This window comes from Metarhizium robertsii (genome assembly GCF_000187425.2).
Source record: "Metarhizium robertsii ARSEF 23 chromosome Unknown MAA_Scf_15, whole genome shotgun sequence".
Lineage (NCBI taxonomy): Eukaryota > Fungi > Ascomycota > Sordariomycetes > Hypocreales > Clavicipitaceae > Metarhizium > Metarhizium robertsii.
In genome coordinates, this window is record NW_011942155.1 from 128,325 (window position 1) to 138,408 (window position 10,084).

The 10,084-nt window shown below is 49.0% G+C and overlaps 3 protein-coding genes across 3 annotated transcripts; 2 read left to right on the forward strand and 1 right to left on the reverse strand.

Moving 5' to 3' along the window:
• Positions 1-280: 280 nt before the first annotated feature.
• On the forward strand, positions 281-1,458 carry MAA_09124 (transposase; the record flags this gene model as incomplete). The annotated part of the gene is made up of 2 exons (XM_007827122.2): positions 281-394; positions 463-1,458. 2 exons carry the CDS (start codon positions 281-283, stop codon positions 1,456-1,458), a joined length of 1,110 nt encoding a protein of 369 aa, XP_007825313.2.
• Positions 1,459-5,145: 3,687 nt separating this feature from the next.
• MAA_11723 (Ankyrin repeat-containing domain protein) lies at positions 5,146-6,615 on the reverse strand (the record flags this gene model as incomplete). The annotated part of the gene is made up of 1 exon (XM_011412638.1): positions 5,146-6,615. One exon carries the CDS (start codon positions 6,613-6,615, stop codon positions 5,146-5,148), a length of 1,470 nt encoding a protein of 489 aa, XP_011410940.1.
• Positions 6,616-7,187: 572 nt separating this feature from the next.
• Positions 7,188-9,590, forward strand: MAA_09123 (Ankyrin repeat protein; the record flags this gene model as incomplete). The annotated part of the gene is made up of 4 exons (XM_007827121.1): positions 7,188-8,175; positions 8,224-8,429; positions 8,533-8,609; positions 8,684-9,590. The coding sequence occupies 4 exons, from the start codon at positions 7,188-7,190 to the stop codon at positions 9,588-9,590; spliced, it is 2,178 nt and encodes a 725-aa protein (XP_007825312.1).
• Between the last annotated feature and the right edge of the window lie 494 nt (positions 9,591-10,084).

Consider the following 10,084-nt stretch of genomic DNA (forward strand, 5'->3'; position numbering starts at 1 on the left):
CAGGAAAATAAAACAAACGGTAACTAGTTATTCTTGTTGTCGCATGGGTTGCCCTGTGTGCGGAGTACCGGTGCCACGGTTTGGTGTACCATTCGCTTATTCCTCACCTAAGTCCCTGCACATAGATGTGGGCCACCCCCTCATATGGGCCACCCGCAAAACCCCGCACCATTAACCGTATCATTTACTTCGATGCTTGATAACTCCATGAATTATGGCTCACATTCCTTACAATTTCGCGTGTGCACTCCTGATCCAATGAAAATCCAATATACCGAACATGACATCAACCAAGCACTTGATTCCTTCGCCAATGGGAAGTCTATCCGGAAGGCCTCGATGGAGTAGGGTATTCCAAGGGCCGCTCTCTTCAACCGCATGCATGGCCGGGAATGTAGAAAGGATGCATTTTCTTCCCTTCAGAGGCTTTCCCAGACGCAAGAAAATAAACTTACCGAATAGATTCTAATCCAGGACGCTCTAGGCCCCCCTCCCACACACTCGCAGATCAGACAATTCGCGGAGCGGATGCTTGCCGTCAAAGGGGACCACGAACCACTTGGAAAACACTGGATGCAGGCTTTTCTGAGAAGAAACCCTGAAATTCGGACGCAGAGGTGCTATCATAGAGACTCTGCACGTGTTAACGGTGCTTCCACCCCGGTAATTCGACCTTGGTTTAGAAATTTCTACATTCCCGAGATCCAGGCTATTGAGCCAGAGAACAGGTACAACATGGATGAAGCGGGCATCGTGGAAGGCTTGGGGGAGAATGGTCTAGTCGTTGGAAGTTCGGAGAGACGCTCTGTTCAGAAGAAAACGCCGGGTTCGAGAGCCTGGACGTCCTTTATCGAATTCGTGTCGGCTACTGGCTGCGCACTACCGCCTTTGGTTATATTCAAGGGAAAATCCGTTCAGAAACAATGGTTTTCGCACGATTTAAGTTATTTCAAGGATTGGCAATTCACAGCGACAAAAAACGGCTGGACTTCGGACCAAACTGCGGTCGAGTGGCTTGAAAAGATGTTTATTCCCAGGACCCAGCCATTCGACCCATCCGAGCAAAGATTGTTAATTTTAGACGGGCACGGAAGCCACGAGTCGGTTGATTTCATGTACCTATGCTATCAGCATAAGATTCATCTACTTTACCTTCCCCCTCATACCTCACATGTCCTGCAACCTCTCGATCTGTCCGTCTTCTCACCTCTCAAGCACTTCTACCGCAAAGAGGTCGAATTTCTAAGCCTCTTGACCGATTCAAGCCCAGTCGGCAAGCAAAACTTTCTTATATGCTATCAAAAAGCTCGGAAACAGGCGCTGTCTGCATCAAACATCAAGGGTGGTTGGAAAGCAAACGGTCTCTGGCCAGTGTCAGTTGCAAAGCCTCTTTTGAGCCGTCTCCTGCTAGAGAACAGTAACAAGGGTAATAACGCACGAAAACCACCGATGAATTGAGAACTTCCTTGTCTTGCAAATCTTGGATGTCGGAGACATCACAGGTCTCGTGGTCTACTCCTAAGAGGTCCAAAGATCTCAAGGTTCAAGTACTACATTTTAGCCAACTAGAAAGCGATATGCCTACAAAGCGATTGCTCTTTAGAAGGATTGCGAAAGGGTTCGATGAGAAGGATAGCTTCTTGCAAAAGGCCAATTGCAGATTCAGACACTAGCAGCACAGCTAGAGGCTGCCAGACCAAAGCGAAGGAAGAAGGTGGAAACTAGCCCAAATTCGAGGTTCGCCGATATCAAAGCAATACAGCGCGCACAAGAGGAATTTAATGTAGCTGAAAATAATGGAGGAGATGAAGAAGAGCCAGAAGTATCTGAAAATGAAGAAAACTGCATCGTAGTTCAAATCGATTAGGCGAATAAACTATGATGAAATGGAAGTCGAGTTTGGACTGTAGATATTTTTACGCGGCCCATATGGGGGGGTGGCCCACATCTATGTGCAGGGACTTACCCCTGCGTCGAAGAATTGGACTGCATCCACAGGGGCCTGAATAGCCCCATTAAGATGACCCAACCTTTTTGAGGGCCCGGCGGAACGGTGAAGCCAACTCCGGTGACGGAATTACACATACCTGCAGGTGTGGAACAATGGAGCTCACAAAACGGCCACTAGTAATGCGGCCTCATTCGAGCAGATCCTTGCCTGTCACATTCAGGAGTCTCTGTGGCCGGGTGATCCAAAGGATGGTGTCGGACAAGATGGGCGATATGCATCATTGCTTTGTTGATAAATACAGATGACCGACGAAGCCTCTTGCGGGAGAAGAATGGAACAACCGGGGAGGTGAGCCGGAATGATTAAATTACTTCAGACTTGGAAAAAGAAGATGACTGTTGAGCTGGCACATGCACACAGACTGGTTTGCGTAGCCGCAGAGGGAACATAGCCCCTGCAGTTGATGTGATGAAATGGGCACAGAGCGGAGTCACTCAGTCTAGGGCAATTTGCATCAAGCCACTCGGAGCGAGTTACTTTCAGCGTCACTGGGGTGAGCAGAGCCAGCGCTGTAAGTCGTTTGTTTGAACATCAGGGATTTGGCGGTGATCGCGGCTTGTTGCTATGGCCGCGAACCCGTTTGTAAGTGTAGAGGCTGCCATCGAATCGTGGACCTTGCGTACCAAGGAATCATGCCGCGATTCTAGTGGTCCCTTTCTTCGCCGGGGCGTCACATCGCTGGTTATGGCATGACAGACATGGTCATCTGGCCCATCGTCTGTCATTTTATCTCGCTCAGCCTACCTAAGAAGGGCTAGTTTCAAACGTGTGATTGAGTTGCTATGCGATATTAGTATTATACATGGGAGTACCGTAGTTGTCTTGACTGGACGAAGCTATCATTCTTACGCTGACAACCTGCTCCGCGAGTTTGTATTAGTACAGGGACAGTAAGCGGTCTACATGGGCAACATGTCCCCCCAAATCGCACTTGACAGCACAATGGACAGATGGCTTTGTAGGAGTGTAACTACTTGAATTCCTGAAGGCAAAAACAAAACCATCTGAATGTGTATAAGACTTCGCAAATGAGCCCTCAAGTGAGGTCGCTGTGAAACTGGGATAGGGTGCGGCAATAACAACTAACACTGTCACGGTCATGCAAGTGTCTATGTGAACTTTGGTAGCTAAAACTACGTGATGAGGACTAGCTCGGAAGAATTTTCTTACCGCCTCTCTTTGGATATAGACACTAAAAGTGAAGCTCATGCCTTAGTTTATGAGGGCCAGGTTTTCTGAACACGAGCAGCAGAAGCTTCAGGCGCAAAAGCACAGACATAATTAACCGCCTTCCTGCTTTAATTGACTCTGTGAGGCTCTTGTTGCATCTGATAAGGTGGATGACACTGAAAATTTCTGGCTTGACTCGGGAGAGTTGAGATATAAATTGCATTACATCTCTTCCTCCTGCAAGAAAAAAAAAAGGGGGGGGGGGGGGGGGAACATTACATTTTTTACCAAAATATGCAGTATTGGTCTCCGTTGGGTTTTCCCTCTTCATATCCCAAAATTCTGTTTCAGTATTTCGCTTTTCATTCTGGTAAATCACATGCGTCTGCCGACACGATGGCACCGGGAAATGATCTGCGTCATCCACTGCCCTCTACCCCACCTTCAAGCATAAATGTAATTTATACTCTGACATTTCCGAAATTCGGCCAAATCCAGGACAAAAATATCTATGACGCGGATCTTGCGAAAACCCACAGTCGATTTCACCGCATCCTTAACAACAGATTCTCGAGACAATTAGATTCCACCATGCCGAAATCAGACTTGCCTATCCTGTATAGATCGGATATCAGGATAAGACACCAATTCTGATTGACCACCCGCCGATCAGTTCGATGGCTCCTTTTAGAGGGATCATGCCGCCGACATAGTGCCTCCATAGAAACGCGAAATGCTGTCCAGCGTACTAGGACCTATGTCGTTGCATCAATTAATACCAAGCTCCTTCACACAAATATTTAATCTAGTAGTTACAGTATTTATCTTAGGCCTTTATGCTAAGCGTACCATAACATCTCAGCGTATAGGCTCCTTCTTTCGGGAAGCTGCAGTTTGCGCATCATCGCCTTAATTGCCAATGGAGCCTAAAGATGAAGCAGCACTTCATCTTCGGATCTCTGGAATTTGGACTACGTCTCCCCTGCGACATGCCTGGATAGTGGCTAGTTAGGGCTGTCGAGAAAGTGCAAACAGAGCAAGGGAAACTGTGGCGTACCAATGCTCTCTCTGCTCATGGTCGAATCCGAAACGAGACTCATTATGCGTCTCCACCAGGTAGAAGAGGGCTCGTTATGGGCGGGGAGTTGAACAGCAGTGTCCCAGCTAACTAGGATAATGATTTAGACTAACCGATTGACCAGTTAAGTACAGTATTACAGTAGCGAACAGTTAGTTAAACTAGAATAAAACTATGCTCTCAGTGGTATATCATATCTGTTAGACCTGCTAAACCTGCTATCCTGATATCATCCTTGTTAACCCTGCTTATCTGATATCATACCAGGATAGGCAAGTCTGCTCAGAGGTTCCAAATGTCCATGTTCCTAAAGCTAAGATGTCTGCGTCTAGGGAGAAAACTGGCCATTAATGGGTGTTGCATATGACGCAATATCACATGCAGGGTCCAACATGCGCCTAAATAAACAGTCTACCTTAGCGGCATCTCTAGGTTACAGAATCAACGCAACTCCTTTCATCTGTGTTCCTCTGTGACGTTCAATAGTATCCATACCGTACTCCCGGCACGACGCCACAATATTCGCTCGACTGCGCCACAGTATACCTCCCTCCGTTCATGCCTGTAACGGTCCAAGATGAGTATATTGACAACCAGCTGGGCGACTACTACGAGTCTCTAAACGCTGAAGAAGAAAGAGAAAACAGAACAAGAAAAGGAGAGCTCGACGCGTAAGGAAGTTCGCCCGTGGGCGGGTCCCGGCCGAAGGCGAGAGTGTAAACCGAACCACATCGGGCTCAGCCCGTTACAATGGCGGACAGGCTTCATACTCAACTCAGTTGGAAGAAGAAACCTTTTTGAAGTATCTGTTTAGTTCTGGCCTCTATACATTGAGGACTAGTTTTTCTTCCTACTATGAGAATTGAGGTCTGGGGGCGGACCCGCCTTAGCGTCGGCCCTTCTTGCGTTTCCTTGTCATGACTCGGCTAACTTCGCCTGAGGCCAACCTTTGTCGCGCTTTCTGTCCCATAGTCTGAAGCTCTGAATCTGTCAACTCAGACCCCTTCCTCTTCACCGTTAACTCCTCGGACTTCTGTGCCGTAATCGCCTTAATGTGAACCTTCGCGTCGCGAGTTGCACTGATCGTCACCTTGATTTCCTGTCCGGCCGACACGGCAATGCCAAATACGCCCAGTAAGTTGTTTTCCGAGGATTTTCTATGTTCGCCCTCGTATAATCGGATTTCAGTCTCTTTCTCATGGATGGCGGTAAACGCCATAGTGTAACTGGCTGGAAGGGGAGTGTTTCGCTTTAGCACGACTTCCATGACATCATCTCTCTGGCTGTCTTTATGTTGAGTGTTAATGCCCAAACTCCGGCTCAGAACCTCAGTGACGACAATGTTCTTGGACTTGGCCACTATGGCAGCCCCTTCAGCGACCACTTCAGCTGCCGGGCGCCGAGGGAGGAACTTGGTATCGTTGAGCACCCGGTCGACGAAGTCTTCAAAAGGCCTTAGGCAGGAACACCCCCCAGCGAGTATCACGGCTTTCGGGGTATCGCCCTCAAGAGCTTCCTTGATGAGCTTGCCCACCCTCTGTAAATAGGGCTGGAGGGCTGTTTTGAACTTGGCTTGCGTAATGTTGTATGGCTTTCCCCTTACTTGAATAACAATTGGATCATCATGCTGCTTCTTGGCTAATTCACACAAGCCCATGAGCTCATTGTATGGAACAGTATCAACTTTGTTCTCGAGCAGTTTGGTTAGAACATGGAGAAAGTCATGTCCTCCAAGCGCATTATCTCCCGACGTGGCTTCGACAACGAATGTCTTTTTACCATGGCTGGTTGATAGGTTGACCTTCGAGCAATCACTTGTTCCCCCACCAGCGTCGATGATTAAGAATTTGCCATTATTATCGCCTTCCCGGAGCTGAGCCACAGCTACCGCCGTCGGCTCATTCATAATTCGAAGCACTTCCATCCCGGCAATTGTGGCGGCGTCGTGGGTAGCTCGGCGTTGCGAGTCCGTAAAGTACGCCGGCACAGTAATCACGCAGCTCGTCACCCTTTTACCTGTTGCGTCCTCGACGATCTTTTGGGCTCTTAGGAGAAGCAGGGCCACAAACTCACACGCTCGTACTTGTTCATTACCGACTCGGCAAAATGGGTTGCCATCGTCATCCAGCTCAAAAGGCAGATTCCATTTCTTGATGTCCGCTTCTAGCCGCCCGTCCCGGGAGTTGCGCCCGAGGATGCGTTTGACATCGTGGATGAATTGAACATGGTCAGGATGGTTTGTAATGTCATGCTCTCCAACCTTCCAGATGTCGCCCCTTATACTAAAAGTTGAGGGGAAAGTGCGCTTGTCGTAGTCGTGGATAACGACTCGCGGCTCAGTCTTTCCCTCCTCCATTATGGCGACACAGCAATTGGTCGTGCCAAGATCGACGCCCATCTACGTTAGTTAGCATATCTGAAAAACAATAAATGGGAAGGACAGTACCGCGATGGATGAATCTTCCGCCATCTTGAAGGTCGCAGTTTTTGGCGACGGTGTCGTTGCTACGGGCTCGAAAAGGGTGGTGTGACGAGGTGCAAAGGATTTGCTGCGAGAACGTCGCTTTAAGTGCCGATTCTCATTTTTAGCGCCCAGCATGATATCAACTCTTTGCCAGCCTAAATACGAAACGCCACAATATACACTCGATTGCGCCACAGTATACTTCCCAGTTGCTTCTCCCCATGTCAACGGTTACCCACGGCCGGTCCCACTTATTCGGCCCACTATAAATATGGAAAAGGGCAGTGGAACACCTACTCAGATGGAACAACCTACCATATTGTTGGAAATTTCAGATTAGACACCCTGTTCGACCCCGCACGACGGCGGCTTACGCTGCGCATCTCAACAAAAACCAACACTTTCTGAGGCTGCGTGTTCTGAAGATTCCTTCCTCACGGACAAACCCCCACCCACATTGGAAGATGGACAAGGAACTTGAACATCGCCACCTCGAAAATGCAGATATTCTTGAACTCTTTTGTCTACAAGGTAACCTGGAACCAACATTGGGATGCGATGGGCCGTCGTTGGCGGCAATGCATGATTCCTCACCGCCCAATCCGCCTAAGATGCTTGATTTACTCACTGATCGATGGAGCCACGTCGTCGGCGCCTATGTTCGCCTGGAAGATGAGACACAGCACCTACTTGTCAATAACGCATACATGTATCTCAAGGAAGATCCAGCGTCCCGATGGCCTCAATTGCTTGCGCGTAGCAGTCGAAACTCTAGTCCATCCTGGTCGTGTTGCGCCAAGTCCGATAAAACTCACACGACCCAGCGCGAGCCCGCGTCCACCAGTACATACCATGACCCAGCCGAAGGAACGGATAATGGCCTGTCAACGCTTAATTGCAGCAAGGAGGAGGTAGCTGCCACTGCCCCTCCTATCCGGGATATACCTCCTAAATCCCGAACCCACGGTAATCAAATTTCTGGTCGAGGTTCACTAACCTGCCCTCATTGCAACTTACGGGCCATTCGAACTATTCGATCACTCGTTACCCACGGAAGAAATTGTTCCCAAACACCTAGTTCAGCGCGGGCGAAAACTGTCGTGATCCCCCATAGGACTTGCATCTATGAGTGTGGCTATAGTCGCAACAACTACGCGAGACACGAGAATCTCCAGCACTATAGGTGCTCTTGCGGCAAGATTACCACGAAGTCGCACAAGGACTGTCTACCCATACGGTCTACACCGATCGACCCTGTTAAATATTTTGTCTATCCTCCTATAGAAACTCCCAAGCCAACACCAGATGATATACTCGATACAGTATTCAGCGGTCTGCCGCCATTTCTTGCGCGATTACTAGAACCCTTAGACGACCATTCATTGGCTTCGACGGTACGCAGGGCTCTCCAAAAATGCCAAGGCTTGGTGGCTCCCAAGTATAACGGGACCGGTAGGTTCACAACGACATGAACCAAGGACTCTGCTGAATATGTTACAGATCCTCCTGAAATAATAATTACGGATAATGCAGGGGAGGCACGTCACCAACATGTGTCCAAACTCATGTCAAACACACTTCCCCAGTTTCAACTAGCGACGGAGAACGTAGTTCCAGACACGGCCGAGGTGGTTGAGTTCGCAATGAACGGAAATATCGACGGTCTAAAAGACCTGTTTAGTAGAAAGCTAGCGTCTCCACGAGATGTGAGTGTTTCTCGAAGGTTTACCTTGATCAGAGTAGGCTTTGCTACCCCTTTCTCCTGCAACATTTATGTGTGTTTTGGGAAAGAGCTGAGAACCTTGTCAGTGGGCGCTTTACGGTGGAATGCACCAATTTGAAACTGTCCAATTTTTGATCAATCATGGGGCGTACGTGGATAAAGAGTAAGTATCAAGATGATGCCAAGCAGTGCCAACCACATCGATATAGCCGCTGATAGATGAACCACCTCATACAGTTCGTATGAGCATGTATATGATTTTACATTCCGCGGGAAATGCAGCAATATGGAGCTGCTGGGGCTTGCATGCGTCAGACTCAGCCAAGGAAACGACTGGATTGAGGAGCAGAAGTTCCCCCTGATCCACACGATCATCCTGGGCATATCCAACAGGCGGCTCGAGGCTGAGCTCAAGGCTAACCCAAGCGCCGTCCATTTACGGGATGCTCAGGGTCGCACCGCGCTCGACTGGGCCACAGCGCGGTCCCAGCTGGACGACATGAAACTCCTGATTAACCACGGCTCCGATCCAAACAGTATGGATATCCAGGGCCGTACCACTATCCTGCACGCGGTCGACAGTCACAGCGACGAGGCCGTGCGCATCATCCTCGAGGCAGGCGCGGACCCTAATCCAACGATGCCAAATGGAAAACTTCGCAGCAGCCCGCTTGCGTCAGCCAGCTTTGGCGGCCTAGCGGAGACGATCACGCTGCTCCTCAAGCACGAGGCCAAAGTCAACGCATGCAACCCAGAGGGTCGGACTGCGCTGCATTGGGTAGCCCTCACGGACAACGTCGAATGTGCAACCATCCTTCTCGAATCGAAGGCCGACCTAGACTCTCCGCTTATGACAGCTATAACCCACAACAGCCATGCAGTTCTAGAACTTTTCGTCGGCCGGTGTACCACCTCCTATCCCATGAGAGAACCTCAATTTCTGGACCAAATAGCCAAACACGCGGACGTGAAGACGATGTCAGTACTTGCGTCGTCTTTGCCACTGAAGATGTCTTTAAACTTGAGCGAAAACAGCTTTGCCGCTTGCCAGGAGAACTTACGGCTGCGTGAAGACTATAATCAGGAGCTGGACTTCGCTTTCGAGCAACTGGTTTTCCCCATCGTCAGGGTCGCTGTTTCCTAAATGATTAATAGCACGTTCTGGTTCTGTCGGATAAGCCTCTGTAGACTGAAGTCGCAGAGCTTGGTGTAATTGTTGGATGTCATAGCGTCGGCTATCATGACTAAACTTAGCCGAAAGTTAAATTCGGACGAAAGGAAGTTTTTTTGGTATTAAAAAGAGAGCTGCAGACGGAGTCTGCGGCACTCGCAATAACAAAAAATAATGATTTTATCAAGAAGCTTAGTCAACATGAGTCTCATAACGTGACAGGTTCCTGATGTTTCACCACTTTCCGTAAACCTGAGGTCGTCCTTTTGCGAGGAGCTGCAGGGCTTTTGCGGCCTGTCAAAATCAAGCCGCTCGTTCACGGAGAACCTCTGTCACTGGACAAAAGTTATCTTACTATAAGAGAAAAACCACTCGTACATCATTAGTCACAAGTGATGTGATTTATGAGGAGAAATTTCGGTCTTCGAGGTCTTTCGGTCTTCATGGTGGGGTTATGGAGGTCAGGG